We start from the raw sequence: 19690 nt of genomic DNA on the forward strand, positions 1-19690 counted from the left end.
TCACACCATAGCAAATGCCTAGCAACACCCTAGCAACCAGCTATAACTCCATAGCAACCACCTAGCAACACCCTAGCAACCACCTAGAACTCAATAGCAACCACCTAGCAACCACCTAGCAACACCCTAGCAACCACCGGGAACACCATAGCAAATGCCTAGCAACACCCTAGAAACCAGCTATAACTCCATAGCAACCACCTAGCAACACCCTAGCAACCACCTTTAACTCCACAGCAACCAACTAACAACACCCTAGCAACCACCTGGAACACCATAGCAACCACCTAGCAACACCCAAGCAACCACCTAGAATGCCTAAGCAACCGCTCTGAACTCCATAGCAACCATCTAGCAACACCCTAACAACCGCCTATAACTCCATAGCAACCACCTAACAACACACTAGCAACCACCTAGACCACCCTAACAACTGCCTAGAACGCCTTAGCAAGCATCTAGCAACACCGTAGCAACCACCTAGAACTCCATAACAACCACTTAGCAACACCCTAGCAACCACCTGGAACACCATAGCAAATGCCTAGCAACACCCTAGCAACCGGCTATAACTCAATAGCAACCACCTAGCAACACCATAGCAACCACCTCGAACTCCATAGCAACCACCTAGCAACACCCTAGCAACCACCTGGAACACAATAACAACTGCCTAGCAACACCGTAGCAACTGCCTATAACTCCATAGCAACCACCTAGCAACATCCTAGCAACCACCTAGAATACCCTAGCAACACCCTAGCAACCGCCTATAACTCCATAGCAAATGCCTAGCAACACCCTAGCAACCGGCAATAACTCCATAGCAACCACCTAGCAACACCATAGTTACCACCCAGCAACACCATAGCAACCACCTAGCAACACCCTAGCAACCACCTAGAATACCCTAGCAACCACCTAGCAACACCCTAGCAACCATCTGGAACACCATAACAACTGCCTAGCAACACCCTAGCAACCGCCTATAACTCCATAGCAACCACCTAGCAACAGCCTAGCAACCATTCAGAATACCCTAGCAACCACCTAGCAATGCCCTAGCAACCAGCTGGAGCTCCAGAGCAACCACCTGATACTCCATAGCAACCACCTATCACCACACTAGCAACCACCTAGAATTCCATGAAACCACCTAGAACTCCATAGAACCACCTAGCAACACCCTAGCAACAGCCTCAAACATCATAGCAACTACCTACCACTGTTCACTCTGTTCAGCAGAAAGTCGACTTTGCATTGGCGGCAACCACACTTCACAATTTCTGCAGGAATTGTCTAGTTATTATTATTATTCTTTCCGCCTGTTTTTTGGACCGCTACTCCTCTCAGAGTTTTCGCACCACATACACGTGCAATATGTCAAATCGAGCGGCTTGATCGGGAATGGTGTGCTATTACTTTGTGGAAAGATTGGTTGCACGGTTTTTGAAAAATTTGAATTTTTGTGGGCAATTTTTCCCCATAGGGAATGAATGGCGGAATGTTCACCCTTGTGATGTCACAATGCTCTGTCTTCTCACCCTTGTGATGTCACAATGCCCTGTCTTCTAGCAGCAGTACTCTGGTCTCTCTCTAGATTTGAACATTCTGCCATTCATCTCTATGGGGAAAAATTGCCCACAAATTGTACAATGCCTCATTGGACATAGTAGAGAGTCCTTTGTCCATTGGTGTAGATCAGCCTTGCCCCCCTTCCTGATTGGCCGATGTTTGATATTTCATAACTTTTGAACCGTTTGTCATAGAGAACTATGGGTCGCGTCATTGGACTCAGTAAAGACCTAGCAACCGCCTAGAACTCAATAGCAACCCCCTAGCAACACCCTAGCAACCACCTAGAACACCCTAGCAACGGCCTAGAACTTCATAGCAACCACCTAACAACACACTAGCAAACACCTGGAACACCATAGCAAATGCCTGGCAACACCCTAGCAACCGGCTATAATGCCATAGCAACCACCTAGCAACACCATAGTAACCACCTAGAACACCAAAGCAACCACCTAGCAACACCCTAGCAACCACCTGGAACACCATAGCAACCACCTAGCAACAACCTAGCAACAATCTGGAACACCATAACGACTGCCTAGCAACACCCTAGCAACCACATGGAACACCATAGCAACGACCTAGCAAGACCCTAGCAACCACCTGGAACACCATAACAACTGCCTAGCAACACCCTAGCAACCGCCTAAAACTCCATAGCAACCACCTAGCAACATCCTAGCAACCACCTAGAATACCCTAGCAACCGCCTAGCAACACCCTAGCAACCACCTAGAAATCCATAGCAACAACCTAACAACACACTAGCAACCACCTGGAACACCATAGCAAATGCCTGGCTACACCCTAGCAACCACCTAGAACTCCATAGCAACCACCTAGCAACCACCTGGAACACCATAACAACAGCCTAGCAACACCCTAGCAACCGCCTATAACTCCATAGCAACCACCTAGCAACACCCTAGCAACCACCTAGAACTCCATAGCAACCACCTAGCAACACCCTAGCAACCACCTAGAACTCCATAGCAACCACCTAGTAACACCATAGCAACCGCCTAGAACTCCATAGCAACCACCTAGCAATACCCTAGCAACGGCCTAGAACTCCATAGCAACCACCTAGCAACACCAAAGCAACTGCCTAGAACTCCATAGCAACCACCTAGCAACATCCTAGAAACCACTTAGAATACCCTAGCAACCCCCTAGCAACCACCTAGAACTCCATAGCAACCACCTAGCAACACCCTAGCAACCACCTAGCAACACCATAGCGCCTAGAACTCCATAGCAACCACTTAGCAACACCCTAGCAACCACCTAGAACTCCATAGCAACCACCTAGCAACACCCTAGCAACGGCCTAGAACTCCATAGCAACCACCTAGCAACACCATAGCAACCGCCTAGAACTCCATAGCAACCACCTAGCAACACCCTAGCAACCACCTAGCAACACCACAGCAACCGCCATGAACTCCATAGCAACCACCTAGCAACACCCTATCAACCACCTGGAACACCATAGCAACCACCTAGCAACACCCTAGCAACCACTTGGAACACCATAACAACTGCCTAGCAACAGCCTAGCAACCGCCTATAACTCCATAGCAACCACCTAGCAACACCCTAGCAACCACCTGGAACATCATAACAACTGCCTAGCAACACCCTAGCAACCACCTAGAACTCCATAGCAACCACCTACCAACCACTTAGCATACCCTAGCAACCACCTAGCAATGCCCTAGCAACCACCTGGAGCTCAATAGCAACCACCGGAAACTCCATAGCAACCACCTAGCACCACCCTAGCGACCACCTAGAATTCCATGAAAACACTTAGACCTCCATAGAACCACCTAGCAACACCCTAGCATCTGCCTCAGACATCATAGCAACTACCTACCACTGTTCACTCCGTTCAGCACAAAGTCGACTTTGCGTTGGCGGCAACCACACTTCACAATTTCTGCAGGAATTGTCTAGTTATTATTATTATTATTCCACCCATTTTTTGGACCGCTACTCCTCCCAGAGTTTTCACACCACATACGCGTGCAATATGTCAAATCGAGCGGCTTGATCGGGAATGGTATGCTATTACTTTTTGGAAAGTTTGGGTGGACGGTTTTTGAAAAATTTGAATTTTTGTGGGCAATTTTTCCCATAGAGAATGAATGGCGGAATGTTCACCTTTGTGATGTCACAATGCTCTGTCTTCTCACCCTTGTGATGTCACAATGGTCTGTCTTCTGGCAGCAGTACTCTGGTCTCTCTCTAGATTTGAACATTCTGCCATTCATCTCTAAGGGGAAAAATTGCCCACAAATTGTGCAATGCCTCATTGGACATGGTAGAGAGTCCTTTGTCCATTGGTGGAAATCAGCCTCGCCCCCCTTCCTGATTGGCCGATGTTTGATATTTCATAACTTTTGAACCGTTTGTCATAGAGAACTATGGGTCGCGTCATTGGACTCAGTAAAGACCTAGCAACCGCCTAGAACTCCATAGCAACCCCCTAGCAACATCCTAGCAACCGGCTCTAACTCCATAGCAACGACCTAGCAACCCATAACAACCAGCTAGAAAACCCTAGCAACCATCTAGAATTCCATAGCAACCACCTGGAACACCATAGCAAATGCCTAGCAACACCCTAGCAACCGCCTATAACTCCATAGCAACCACCTAGCAACATCCTAGCAACCACTTAGAATACCCTAGCAACCACCTAGCAACACCCTAGCAACCACCTGGAACACCATAGCAACCACGTAGCAACACCCTAGCAACAATCTGGCACACCATAACAACTGCCTAGCAACACCCTAGCAACCACATGGAACACCATAGCAACGACCTAGCAACACCCTAGCAACCACCTAGAACTCCATAGCAACCACCTAGCAACACCCTAGCAACCGCCTAGAACTCCATAGCAACAACCTAGCAACACCATAGCAACGGCCTAGAACTCCATAGCAACCACCTAGCAACACCCTAGCAACCACCTAGAACTCCATAGCAACCACCTAGCAACACCCTAGCAACGGCCTAGAACTCCATAGCAACCACCTAGCAACACCATAGCAACTGCCTAGAACTCCATAGCAACCACCTAGAACTCCATAGCAACCACCTAGCAACACCCTAGCAACGGCCTAGAACTCCATAGCAACCACCTAGCAACACCCTAGCAACCACCTAGAACTCCATAGCAACCACCTAGCAACACCATAGCAACAGCCTAGAACTCCATAGCAACCACCTAGCAACACCCTAGCAACAGCCTAGAACTCCATAGCAACCACCTAGCAACACCATCGCAACTGCCTAGAACTCCATAGCAACCACCTAGAACTCCATCGCAACCACCTAGCAACACCATAGCAACCGCCTAGAACTCCATAGCAACCACCTAGCAACACCTTAGCGACCACCTAGAACTCCATAGCAACCACCTAGCAACACCATAGCAACGGCCTAGAACTCCATAGCAACCACCTAGCAACACCCTAGCAACCACCTAGCAACACCATAGCAACCAGCTAGAAAAGCCTAGCAACCATCTAGAATTCCATAGCAACCACCTGGAACGCCATAGCAAATGCCTAGCAACACCCTAGCAACCGCCTAGAATTCCATGAAACCATTTAGAACTCCATAGAACCACCTAGCAACACCCTAGCAACTGCCTCAGACATCATAGCAACTACCTACCACTCTTCACTCCGTTCAGCACAAAGTCGACTTTGTGTTGGCGGCAACCACACTTCACAATTTCTGCAGGAATTGTCTAGTTATTATTATTATTATTATAATAAGTTATGCAACAAATAGGATAACAGGCCTATAGTCAGATTGTAACTGTTTTATATATCCTCTCAAACACAATTATTATGTTTTTATGCAAACATTCGCTTTCATGTCTTGACATCCGAAGCGACCGAATGCATTCACATTTATATGTATATCTGGCAACAACAGCAGAAAACATGCACACGTTGTAAACAATTTGCTGTTTGATTACTTTCTCATCGTCAATTCCATATCGCAAATCGCAAAATGACAAGAATAGAACGAAAACTCGGACTTGTGTGAAAATTTAAATTAGTAGTGGTACAGCCACCGTTTGCTTTCCTTCGAAGTTACTGCTAGCCGAGCAGCGAAGTGTGCCCTCCAGATGCGAACCATGCACCATAAATTAGTCCATAGTCTTCCTGGTCTTTTTGTGGAATTGAAGAATGGCAGAGTAAAATTACGGCAGTCTGAAAAAGCTAAAGGGACGATTACTAGAATTAACCTGTTATTTTACCCTGACAAAAGTGCGGAAGGTGATTTCCAGTTTGCTTTTACTGTATCACCAATGTGAATTACGCAGAACTACCGCATACCTCACATAACTGTATCAAACGTTTTGAGTCAATTACAACGGGCTAACAAAGAAAATCCGGAAGAAAATATTCAGAAACCAAATTAATCCGTTTGAATGTTTTGGTACGTAATATGCTGTCCCAGCACGAATGCTTTTTATAAAAAAAAATTATAAAACGAATACTAAAGCAAGAAAAGAACAGAAGAGCACACGTTATAATTCCAAGACGTTGGCAGGCTATAACCAAAACTAGGCTACTGCGCCGCATAACATAACAAGTTTGATTTGAAGTTATTATGAAAATAAATTGGTTTGCGGCTGCATATTTTTAAACATGGCGGCTGAAAACAAACACAAAAAAATGCTGCGAGTACTTGACCAATCAGAAATGTTCAGCGCTGCAAGCTCCACCCAAAAGGTTCCTGTACTTTCGGAAAGTACTACCTCCTGAGCAGGAACTTTTTGGGGGGTAAAATAAAGCCCCCGGAACTAAATTTAGACCCTAGTTCCTGCGGTGGAAACGCGGCTTTAGTGGTGGGGAGGCATGCGGCCAGGTGTGAATAGCCTACTTAGCTGGCAGGTCCTCCTACCCAATGCATATTCATTACAGAAAGGCCATTTGCCCTCCCATTCTCACCTGGTGTTGAAAAATAGTAGTCACAACACTAACTTTTAGCAATTTATTTTATATTTCTCATTGGATTTGCTAAAATATTTTGTCATCTTTTGATACCCAAGACCTTGATGAACACATTTCAGTGACCAAAAATCTACTGGCATGTTCAAAACTACTGTTTACAGCTTGTCGCTCTGGTCGTTCATTTAACACGCACCCCCTCCCTGCAGTCTCATCTACAAAACACCCCCCACCCTTGACATAATGGACAATATTGTCTATCTTGGCATTCATAAAAATATTCTTTCACCACGAAAAAATCATATTCCGTCATAGCAACAAGATAAACCTGACAACAGCCCTAAGACATGCCTATACAGCAGTGAAAACGCTGCTCACTGAATAACAAAATTAACGAGAAAATGTTTTTTAAAAATGAGACCATGTCATTCTACAGTCAATATCTGGGACTAAATATTGAATAAATATACAACCTTACTGTTGGTTTTAAGTGTAGAGATGTCCCTTTTGAGACCGCGTGGTCATATATTGTCTTAGACAATCCGTTTGGGAAATATACACGCATTTGTGACGCCTGGGTATCTTCCAAAATAGCTGTGCGTAATACCACACCTGTTGTTTACGGCGTCGTCGCCCTTTATAGTACAGTCTGGCTTGACTGACAATTCATTTATTCGGTACGTGAGAGCATAAGCTTTCTAACGATGTATAACATGTCTAATTCTGCTTTTGGAATAGCGTTTTATAGGTCAGCGTAACAGAAAATATTCTTAGCATCGCATTCACTTACGCATTCACTCTATGTTAGCAGAGGACTATTGAGGACTTCTGGACATAGCTAAGCCATATATTTGCTGATAGACCTAGCTGACATCGTTTTCTGGAGCAAAACAGAAGCGAACAGAACAGTATCATTGATAATGTCTCTGTCTCCATCTACTGAACATAGATGAGATTTCATCATTGCTATGTAAGTATTACTGCTCAAAATATTTTGGTTATATACATTATTTTTGAAATTGAGTATCTTTAAATGGGTTAGTGGTGTTATATAATGTGTGTGTAATATTTCACACTGTAATGTAAGCGTTAGATGGTAGTGTAATAATTTTTGTGAAGCATGCAACAGTGATGACGTGAGAGTTGGAACATTGCCAAAACGTGGTGGATGGTTGAAAATTGTTTTCATGTCGTCCCATCCCAATACAAGAAAACATACAAGAGTACAGAGTATAGAAATACACACAAGAGTTAATTATTACACATTTAGGTACTGTGTATTGTATTGTGTGACAATATTTTTGCATTATTTTTAAAATCTGATCTGCAATGTTTCATCTTAAACCTTCATAAGGGGCTCATTTATATGCTTTATAATGGACAAAAAGCATTTTATTAAATTTTGGAGAGATTTTGGTTATGTTTCTGGACCCCTAGATATTTAAGACCACTGTACTGACTGAAAGCTTGTAATTCCCACTTGCAAATTATGCAACAGTGATTTTCTTGAGTCAAAACAGTTGATTTGTAGTGAAATACGTGAATGTTGTGATTTACAGCAATGCATAATTTAGATAGATTTGGAGACGCTGGGTACACTACTTAGTTTTTGCTTCATACATCTATAGTAGTTCTACATATCGACCCTTAGATTTTATGAACTTGTAGTCAAGAAGTTTTTGATCTAGCACATGTATAGTTCTTTGATCTGGCACTCCTGCTATTCTACTGGGAGACTTCAACCTCCCACCAAAGACCTCCGAACTGTCCAGGGTTGCCTCACTCCTCCAGTCTTTCGCCCTATCCCTGTCCTCTTCCCCCCCCCACACACAAGGCTGGTAACCAACTAGACCTTGTATTCACCAGAAGCTGCTCCATTCCCCAACTTACGGTGACTCCCCTCCATGTCTCAGACCACTTCTTTCTTTCTTTCTCCCTCTCCTACTTACTCCCCCTCAATTCATCCAACAGCTCACCCACAGTAACTTTCAGGAGAAATCTCTCTACTCTGTCACAATCCTCCCTCATCTCCACTGCTCTGTCTACACTCCCCCCTCCTGCGTCTTTCTCTAACCTGCCAGTTGATCTTGCTACCTCCACCTTCAACTCCTGCCTCTCCCAGTCTCTCGACTCATTTTGTCCTCTTGTCTCCAAACCAGCACACTCCTCACCCCCCTGCCCATGGCTGACTGAGTCACTACGCTCCAGCAGAACATTACTGCAGGCTGCAGAGAGGAAGTGGAGGAAATACCGATCCTCTGATGACCTGACCGCATATCATACCCTGCTGGCGACTTTCACATCTGCCCTCACGTCAGCTAAAGCCTCATTTTTCCAATCTAAGATCAGTGCATGTGTCTCGAACCCACGCAAACTATTCTCCACCTTCTCTTCCCTCCTCATTCCTCCTCCACCCCCACCTCCCTCTTCCCTCTCCGCAGATGACTTTCTGGCCGCCTTTGAAGGAAAGGTGGCTACAATCCGGAACTCCTTCGCCCATCCAGTGAGCCCCCCAACCCCCCGGGACAAACCCACAGCCACACTGACCTCCTTTGAGATGCTGGAGGATTCCGTTGTACTACAACTCATCACCTCTCATCGTGCAACCACCTGTCCACTTGACCCCATCCCATCTAAATGGTAATGGACTGCATTTATATAGCGCTTTTATCCAAAGCGCTTTACAATTGATGCCTCTCATTCGCCAGAGCAGTTAGAGGTTAGGGGTTATGTGTCTTGCTCAAGGACACTTCAACATGCCCAGGGCGGGGTTTGAACCGGCAACCCTCCGACTGCCAGACAATCGGTCTTACCTCCTGAGCTATATCGCCCTCACAGTCCTCCAATCCATTTCCAGCGAGATCCTTCCCTATCTGTCCTCCATTGTTAATTCCTCTCTTTCTTCTGGTCATGTTCCCTCTGATTTTAAGATGGCTCGTGTTGCCCCACATCTCAAAAAACCCACCTCAGACCCCTCCGATGTAATGAATTATCGACCCGTATCGCTTCTACCCTTTCTGTCCAAAACCCTTGAACGAGCAGTTCTTAAACAACTAACCTCTTTTCTCCATCAGAACAACCTGCTAGACCCTCACCAGTCTGGCTTCCAATCCAGGCGCTCAACAGAGACTGCGCTCCTGGCTGTGACGGAGGCACTTGCCACTGCAAGAGCCTCACGCCTCTCCTCTGTCCTGATCCTTCTTGACCTGTCTGCAGCTTTCGACACGGTCAACCATAAAATACTCCTCTCCACCTTGGCTGGGATGGGCATCACTGGGACTGCCCTGTCTTGGTTCGCTTCCAGTCTTGCAGATAGGTACTACCAGGTCACCTGGAAGGCCTCTGCTTCTCATCCCCTTGTTACGGGAGTGCCGCAGGGATCTGTACTGGGTCCTCTGCTGTTCTACTTATACACCAAATCTCTTGGATCAGTTATTAATTCACATGGCCTCTCCTATCATTGTTATGCAGATGACACGCAACTTTTCTTTTCTTTCCCCCCCTCAGCCACACAGATCAATGATAAGATATCTTCCTGCCTGGCTGACATCTCCACCTGGATGGCCAGCCACCATCTGAAGCTCAACCTCAACAAAACTGAGCTGCTCTTCTTCCCATGCAAGACCTCCTTACTACGTGAGCTCTCAATCACGGTTGATGGCACCACAGTGACTGCCTCTCACTCTGCCAAGAGCTTGGGGGTGGTCCTGGATGACCAACTGGACCTCAAGGAGCACATCAAGGCAACATCACGGTCCTGCAGATTCCTTCTGTACAACATCAGAAGGATTCGACCATACCTGACGATGCACTCCACCCAGCTGCTCGTCCAGGCTACGGTGACCTCTCGCCTTGATTACTGCAACTCTCTCCTTGCAAGCCTGCCAGCTTGTGCCATACAGCCACTACAGATGATTCAGAATGCCGCTGCCCGACTCATCTACAACGTTCCCAAATTCTCCCACGTCACTCCTCGCTGTGATCACTCCACTGGCTACCGGTTCAAAGCCCTGACCCTTGCCTACACTGCAGCCAACAGGACAGCCCCCATCTACTTGCAGGACATGATTTGATCCTATGTGCCTGCTCGAGCACTCCGCTCTGCGGCAGCAGGGCGCCTTGTAACCCCTCCCACCCGACCAAAGGGATCACAGAGCTTCTCCACCCTAACTCCCCAGTGGTGGAACGATCTCCCCGTCCCTCTCCGAACCTCCCCCCACTACCCATCTTCCGCCGTGGCCTAAAGACTCATCTCTTCAGACTATACCTAGACTAACCACCACCACGCTGTATATTTCACTCTAAATCCCCCCCCCCCTTTTTTTCATGACACTTGTTACATGTTGCCCCATCCCAGCACTTTTTGGTAATTTGTATTTGTCCTAATACTGCAGCTTATTCTTCTGCCTAGTTGGCTTTGCAGAGGTTAGGTCTGAATAGTGTTCACTGTGTGAACTAAACTGTGTTCTTGGCTAGAAATAGCTGTACAAAATAAGTATTGTATCTTACTGAACCTGTGTTAAGTAGTTGTCTATGACCATGAAATGCACTTTTTGTACGTCGCTTTGGATAAAAGCATCTGCCAAATAAATGTAATGTAATGTAACCTGCTGTATATATGCAATCTCTCAGTATTTCATTGCAAACTTAAAAAGTGCAAATTCATTTTAGATTTTTCGTCAAAACAATTGCATTTGTGGCACTTTATTTCTTCCAAAATTATGAATATAAACTAATCTGCATTAGTATTGTAAATTGTACAAATGTCTTGCTTCATTTAAGCCATTTTTCAAGTCTCTGTGGCGTTCACATCTGGAGTTATAAAGCTTTAAATAGGGTACCCCCTAAATGGGCAAGGATTGGCAGGATTTGGCTTGTGCGCTAAGGGGTTAAAAAACCTGGCCTGGACCCAAACACCCTCTCCAATTACCGCCCCATCTCCAACCTCCCATTCATGTCCAAACTCCTGGAAAAAGTTATTGCTTCCCAACTCTGTTCATACATGTCCGACAATAACCTCTTTGAGCCCCTTCAGTCCAGCTTCCAACCCCATCACAGCACAAAGTGGTAAATGTCCTCCTCTTATACTGTGACTCTGGTGCATATAGCATACTCATCCTCCTGGACCTCTCTGCTGCTTTTGACACAGTAAACCACCACATCTTCCTCACCCGTCTGTCTCACCTAGGCATCACTGGCCCATCTCTCAACTGGTTTCACTCATACCTCACAAATAGGTCAGAATTCATATCTATCCATGGTCACACCTCAGATCTTGCTACTGTCACACAGGGTGTCCCACAAGGTTCTGTTCTTGGTTCCCTCCTCTTCATCATCTTTATGCTTCCCCTTGGCCCCATCCTCCGCAGCTTTGGTCTCAATTTCCACTTCTATGCAGATGACACCCAAATCTATATCAGCTCTACATCCACTAATCAGCCACCCACGGCCATCATTGAAAACTGTCTGACATACATCAAATCCTGGATGCAACACAATTTTCCTAAACTCAACTGTGAAAAAACTGAAATCATTCTCATCGAACCAAAACCCCAGCTCACAAAACTACACAACTTCTCCCTCACCATTGACGGTACCCCTGACTCCACCTCCCCCCTGGTCCGCAACCTCGGTGTCATACTCAATCCATCCCTCGCCTTTGAAAAACACATCAATAACACTGTCAAGGTTTCATTCTTCCATCTACGCAGTATCTCCAGACTCAGACCCTCTCTCACCCATCCCAATGCAGAAAAACTCATCCACGCATTCATTTCCAGCAGACGGGACTACTGCAATGCATTCCTCACTGGTCTTCCCTCCCGCCTCCTACACAAACTGCAACTGGTTTAGAACTCGGCTGCAAGAATACTGTCCCGCACATCCTCCCGGTCTCACATCACCCCTATCTTGAAAGATTTACACTGGCTCCCAATAACATCACGCATCACATTCAAACTCCTCCTCCTAGCCGGCCTCCTCACCACCATCCCCTCTCAGCGCCGTTCTTTTGGCGACCGCGCCTTTTCAGTTGCCGCCCCCAAACTCTGGAATGCCCTCTCCCTGACATCCGTACCTCAGACTCACTCACCTCCTTCAAATCTAGTCTTAAAACCCACCCTTTTCCCTATCCTTCCCTTGATGTTTGTCTTCCACCTCACACCCCCTCCTACCACCACTGCACCACTAGTCCCACTGCATTGTTTTTTTTCCTCTGAATTGTATGATTCACTGTATGTATGTATGTATGTATGTACCATGTTTTGTCAAGCGTCTTTGAGACCATGAAAAGCGCTATATAAAATAAATGTATTATTATTATTATTATTACATTTCTAAATACCAAAATGTGCTGAAGGGATGTGGATGTGGGACATAGCCAGACATGGTCTCCCCATCACTAACAATTTTTAAGTCCCTGTATCCTTGCATGTGGCAAACACTGCAAAGCTGGCCCCTTTGCATCAATTCAACATTTTAAACACTGGAGTTGAACAGGTGCCAAAAAGCCTTTTACAACCACAAGCAGCTTGGAGTTTACAGTAAGAGCCATGATTAAATTAATTGTCTGAATGATATCCCGCAGTCTGTGGAAGTGATTGAAAATATGTTAAAAAGGCATCGCCGTCGTAACACTGCAGTTTAGTAAATATAATAAATCACCCAAATAAAGCACCCTGTAATGCGCAGATATACTGTAGTTCGGTGAGATCTATGGACTTGTTCTGGTTTCTCTGAAGTGGGCTAGTGGAGGGGGGGGGGGGGGGGGGGGTGAGTTATGGGAATGAGGAAGGCCTGCTGTGCTCAGATATCAGATATCCAGATATCAGCTGGATTACAGCACTGGTGTGGCCACAGGATGGGTGAAGATACAAGAAAATCGCAACGCTCATTCGTCACTGTCCTTTTCACGTCTGTCATAAATGTATAGTGTTATTGGAAAAAAGGTTTTAAGTGCCAAAGTCCCTCATTGTGTGAAAGTTGGAGAAACACATACAGCTGTCCAAATGGTTACCTACTTATTTTGCTGAAATGGTGTGCACATTTTAACAGCCAGGAAAGTTTATTTTTATTGGTTTTATTTTGTGTTCAATAATTACTAGCTTCCAAGTTTCCATGTACAAACTAGCTAGCTCACTATATTAACTTGGCCAAGTACTAATATTGTGACTACAAGTTCAACAACATGACGGAAATGGCAAGGACCAAACTTTACCAGTTGTACTATAACTGCATAGCAAACAGTTAACAGCTGAATACCAGGGGTGCGCTGGAGGACATTCTGAGGGAAATATCAAAAACTGAAATGTGACTAGGAAAAATGTAAAAAAAAAAACTGCATTTGTGTAACAAAATATTATATTATCTTGCTTACTTTATTATTAAGCAGAGGGCATGCATCTAGAGCTAGTGAGCTTCTGTATAGCTTTGGTTGTGAGTTTGTCCAACAAAAAGAAATTAAAAAATAAAAAAGAAAGAGAAACTATGATAAGGCTACTTTTTGAGTGTGATGTTTTTACTTAATCTACAGCATCAGCAATGCATCACGTGCTGCCTCTCTGGTGCATATATACTGTCTCATCATATCGGCCATCACCTTAGTTTATCAGCCGATACTAACACGTTCATACCTGTCGAAACCAATACAACCCAAATATTATTGTGCACCACTAATGAATACATATACTGCAGTCTGTCAGAAGTTCAGCTCCTTTAGACTTTTGACAGATGTCAAAAGTACATTAAAATATGTCTCCCTGGATACTATACTCCCCCCTCCCCCCAGGGAATTACCTTGATCTCTGATCTTTGCACTTGTATTTGCATTGTAAGTCACTCTGGATAAGAATGTCTGCTACATGGCAGTCAAGTAAAAGTGTGTGTGTGTGTATGTGTGCGCCTGTGTGTTACAGAGCAGTTTTCCTCACCTCTTGCTGAGCATCTGAAAGCAGCAGGTTCCTGAGGCCACCACAATCAGCAGGAGAAGCGGAATGGTGGGGATGATCACATAGACCAGGAGCAGCCCTTCAGATAAAATGATCATTATGTAATAAAAATAGCCTATAATCTGTTTTGGGCACTGGACAATTTTAAGTATTGAGAATCACACTATGTTAAAGTGACAGCCATTGTTTAACCGATAGCCACTGTAATTCTGTTGTCAAAAAAGACTTCCACTGCCATGGTTAAATGATGAGTCAATGTACAGTTGAGGCCAAAAGTTTACATACATCTAGGCTAAAGACATTCAAACTCAATTTTTCACAACTCCACACATTTAATGTTACCATACATTTCATTTGGCAATTAGGGCATCTACTTTGTTCACATCAAAGGTAATTTTTAAAAAATCGATTAGAGACAGATTTATTTCAGCTTTAATTCACTATATCAGAATTCCAGTGGGTCAAAAATTTACATACATCAAGTTGACTGTCTCTTTAAACAGTCTGGAAAATTCCTGTAATGACTTTTTAGAAGCTTCTGATTGGCCAATTGTCATAATTGGGAGTTAATTGGCACCTGTGGCTGTATTTAAGGGCCTACCTTTAGAGCCACTGCCTTTTTGCCCTTGATTTCATTGTCACTGTAGTGTCCATGTTCAAATCACTGTTAAAATATTAGTATTTAAAATCAAAGTCATTAAAATGGTACCAACTAAAATTATGGTGATGTTATTATTTGATGGCTTTTAGCACATTTCTTATAGAGGGTATCAGATATTCTTGCATCACGTAGTGAGTTCCACTGTATATAGAATGTTGAATGCATGCATGCACAATATCATGAATATTTTCATAGCTCACTGTCAGTAAATATCAGACAACAAGAGAGCTGCAACCGTACAAAGATATTTGAAGTGCTGAATGGGTCGATTATTGGGTTCTGGAGGTGTGGTTACAGTAATTGTGCAGGGATGGGGTGACCTGGGGTGTTGGAACTGGGGCCAAATATGAGATCTTTTCATGGGGTCCAAAATCCCAGGCGATGCCCCTGCTACAAGTACACACGTACACATAAACACGCATACACACCAGGACAACTCCTACAGTGCAAACAGTAAATGAACATACAGACCCAACCGGCCCCCCACTCCACGCACATGCACACACACACTCAGGGCCACTCCTACAGATAACAGCATGTACTTTACACACACATAAATCTGCATTTACACATTTCTTACCACACAACAGCCTTACAGAAATACAGACATACAGACACTCACACTGTACACACGTGCAGGTCACACACATAAACACACAGTTTGTGGTGCTGGTCTGCACCAGCGACATAAAGCCAGGTCAGATATAGGAGTGCACCGGCTCACCAGAGGGGCCAACCACCAGAACATGGGAAGCCCCCTCTTCGTTAGTGACAGAGGGGTCACTCTCTTCTGGCTGTTTCGGGGACACATCTGGAGACACAAAGTGTAAGGAACAGAAGTAGTGTGTGCCAAAATCTGGGTTTAAATATGTTTATAACAAAGCAATATATGAACTTTACAATAATAAGAGGTCATTTAGCCCATCTTGTAGCCTCATATGGCTAATTCTTTGAATTACTATACACAAGAAGTGCTTAAAACGCAATAGCTGTTTTAGATCATTCAATGACCCCTTTGATATATCTTTCATTCATTAGTAACCAGGGGTTAAATTGGGATTCGGGAGGTGGGTGGACCCTGAGATCCGGTGGGAGGTGGGTGAAAAAAGGTACAAACCAATGAATTTCTCAGCTCAAAATAATTGTATCTTTAATGTATTGTGCACATAATTGTAATTAAGGAAAACAATGTTTTAAAAAGAATGTATACTATTGATGCAAGCTTTTACAAAACATATTTCAAGTTTTGAGTGTCATTAATGCTGGGAATTTTTTTACCCACGAAAATAATCGGCCATCCTCCTCTTTTGTCCTCCCTTTCTTCCTCCTTTATCCATCTTTCGTAAACTGTCGAATTGAAACAAAATAAAACCAGCAGCGACTGGTGAGCTGAAAATTGGTGATGTGCAAAACTTTCCTTTAAACTAATCATTGATCTCAAACTGTTTTAATTAATTTTCAGTGATTACAAGCATGCAAACGATCTGACTAAGCAATTGGAAAGGGACACACAGCTTCTTTGCATTGTGTTAGGGAGAATAAATGATAAATGCGATTTAGAAAAATCCGTTTGAATCACTAAGCATTGGCGGAATCTACCCCTGATTCTCCTTGAGTATCAATGAAATGAATCCACAAAATAGGCTACTCAATAGCAATACTATCATATATAGCCAGCTCTCCCCAAATAGGCAGTTTTAGTGAGTAGCCTAGGCATTATAGCCTACATTTATTGTCATTTGCAGTAAGAAGTTGTGCACATTTTTAATCAACATTATTTGTGGATACATGCACTTCTTTCTCCGCACTCAAATTCATGGCAAATATCTGCAATGCGTAGATTGTAAACAAAATTGAAGTGCAGGTTTTGTTTCTGTTGGTTATTCTGAAAGCTAACACAGTAGACAACAGACTGTTGTATCTTGTTTGTTAAGTGTAGACTACTTGGTGATTAAAACGGATTTTTAACAGATAAATTGAATTTATGATTTAATCCCCCTAACACGGTATGAAGACGCTGGCTATTAGGCCACTTGCCGATCGTTGGCACGCTTGATAATAAAGGAAAAATTACTAATGAAAACAGGTTGGGATCAATGATTAGTTTAAAGGAAAGTTTTGCTCCCCACCAATTTTCAGCTCACCAGTCGCCGCTGAATAAAACGTCATGCATGTGGGAAATATTCAATCCTAGCTTAGCTGCTGACCAGCAACCTGCTGATTTTGCTCAAGCAACCAAAGTTGCCGTAATAATAGCCGGCGTCCGTGGGGGCTGTTTATTCACCTCTCTTTAAAATTTCCCAGAGATGAAATTACATGTTAATGAAACTACCTACCGTGTCCGCTTCCAATTTAACCCCTGTTAGTAACTCATTTTGAATAAGAATTCTTTCACTTTTTCCATTAGCATGCAGAATCATTAGCCAGAGTTTCAAGTCCACATGGAATGCAGATATCATCTACAGGTCTGTCTGACTTAGAAAAGCATCACTGGGATCAGAAAGCATTCATTCATCCATCAACAGGGTTCATACACTTTTTCACCAATGATTTTCAATGACTTTTCCATGACTTCTCCACAACCTTTAACTGAATTTCCATGACCAAAACAAATGACTATCTCAGCGGGACGATTTAAAATGATTTATTGTAACAGCTCCAACTACCCTGTACCCTCCAACAGACCCTGAATGGTCTTGATATCTGGGTAGAGGAGCACAAAATGAAACTCAACCCAAAGAAATGTAAAGTTTTACATGTCACCCACATGAGGCATCCACCCGCCCTGCCGACTCTCTCCATTGAGCAGAACATCCTGGAAGTCTGTGACACTGTCAAGGTCCTGGGGGTCACCATCCAGAGTAATTTGCGTTGGGACAGTCAGGTGGTCCACCTGGTCCACCATGCTGACCTCAGAGAACAGGAAGCTTTTTGCTCTGCGTCGCCTGAAGAAATTTGGTGTCCGAGACCCAGAACTGGTTTCCATCTACACAGGCTACGTACGCCCGGTGCTGGAGTACGCAGTCCCCGTCTGGCACAGTTCCCTGACTAAAGACCAGGCTAAAAGGCTGGAAAGCAGAAACGGGCTTGTAAAACCATACTTGGCCAGAGGTACTCAGGGTACCCAGAGGCTCTCTGCATCTCGGATTGTGCACTCTATCAGAGAGACACACTCAACTGTGTCTTGGCTTTGCCAGAAAGCTGCTAAAGTCCAATTTCAGTGACTGGCTACCACCCCTCAGGGAGGAGCTCACAGGTCGTCAGACAAGGAACTCAAACAAACTGGCCATCCCAAGATGTCGAACTGAGAGATACAGGAGATCACCAATCCCCTATATGTGCAGACTCCTAAATGACAGCGGATTTTTAATTTAAATTTGGGATACGAGATTAGATCTCATCTTAGATAATTGCAATATTTAAAATTTTTTGTCTACTTAGTATTGATGTTTTATTGTAACAGCAAAATAATTCAGTGTTTTTAATGACAACTGTCTTTATGAACCTGTAATAATGCTGAAAGGTCAATAAATAAATAAATAACACTAAGTAAAATTAGGTCTGCATCTGAAACATATGGTGCCTCTCTAAAACAAATAAACACCAGACAGACACACTTAGATACATTCTCTCATATTTTAATTCGAATAGTTTAACATTTTTGTCAATGTCTCAAACAGGGCTCGAACTTGCGACCATTTTGGTCGCATATGCTCCCGAAATTTAATCTGTGCGACCTCGAAATATAATTGGGAGCATTTGTGCGAGTGCAAATAATTGTTCTGGTACGACCTTTTTTTTTTTTTTTTTTTTCCCACTCGAACGTCTCTTTCTCTGTAAATTCGCTAGTTAGTACACTCAGCATGTCCCTTGTGAGCTGACGGTGACCCTTCTAACCAATCGCGAGCTTGACATTCTTACCTTTAATGCTGATTTTAAATTGGTTAATATTAGCCTTCAATCACTCCCTTTCGCTGCACTCCACTGTCACGCGACAGAGAGAGCTAACGCGTTAACTAATGTTACCTGAAGACAAAAGTTTATGTTCACTTTATTAGCGTTATCGAAAGCTGAAAAGTTGAAGCGGACGTTTTGTGTAGCGACCCGGTTGGAACAGCTAATTTCTCCGATGCAGTTTACTGGCGGTTGATTTAATTAGCGGTATTAATGTCACGAGAAGCGCTTTGTCGTTTGAATGCATAACACGCAATTCCTTGAAGAGTCGACACATTTTATGCGTGACAGTTTAACGGTTACTTGTAAACCGTACTGTTATATTGTCGTTTTTATCAATAAAAAATCTATTGCATATATTGTTGGTGCTCCTTACATTTCGGTGGGTGTTCCTAAGTTTTTGAAGTTGGGAGCACCAGTGCTACCAAGTAAAAAAGTTAATTTCGAGCCCTGATATATTATTGAAGCTGCACTTCCTTGGCATATTGTTGGCACAGTAGGGCCTACGTTTACTAACTGCTACATCAGCAGAGGCGTGCCTGTAAACAGACTGAGCCGGACCGAAT

The 19690-nt window shown here is 44.0% G+C and overlaps 1 protein-coding gene across 2 annotated transcripts in view; it reads right to left on the reverse strand.

Annotated features, from left to right (window-relative positions):
- Positions 1-19690, reverse strand: part of chodl (chondrolectin) — a 52824-nt gene that overhangs the window by 23952 nt on the left and 9182 nt on the right. The window contains exons 5-7 of one of the 2 annotated variants that reach the window (XM_035412670.1): positions 16449-16517; positions 15895-15981; positions 14492-14588 (exon numbers count right to left, since the gene is read on the reverse strand). In XM_035412670.1, coding sequence (XP_035268561.1) covers positions 14492-14588; positions 15895-15981; positions 16449-16517 — 253 coding nt within the window. The remainder of the gene's footprint in view (positions 1-14491; positions 14589-15894; positions 15982-16448; positions 16518-19690) is intronic. The other variant, XM_035412672.1, reaches the window with a different exon arrangement.

This window comes from Anguilla anguilla, chromosome 4 (genome assembly GCF_013347855.1).
Source record: "Anguilla anguilla isolate fAngAng1 chromosome 4, fAngAng1.pri, whole genome shotgun sequence".
Classification (NCBI taxonomy): Eukaryota; Metazoa; Chordata; class Actinopteri; order Anguilliformes; family Anguillidae; genus Anguilla; species Anguilla anguilla.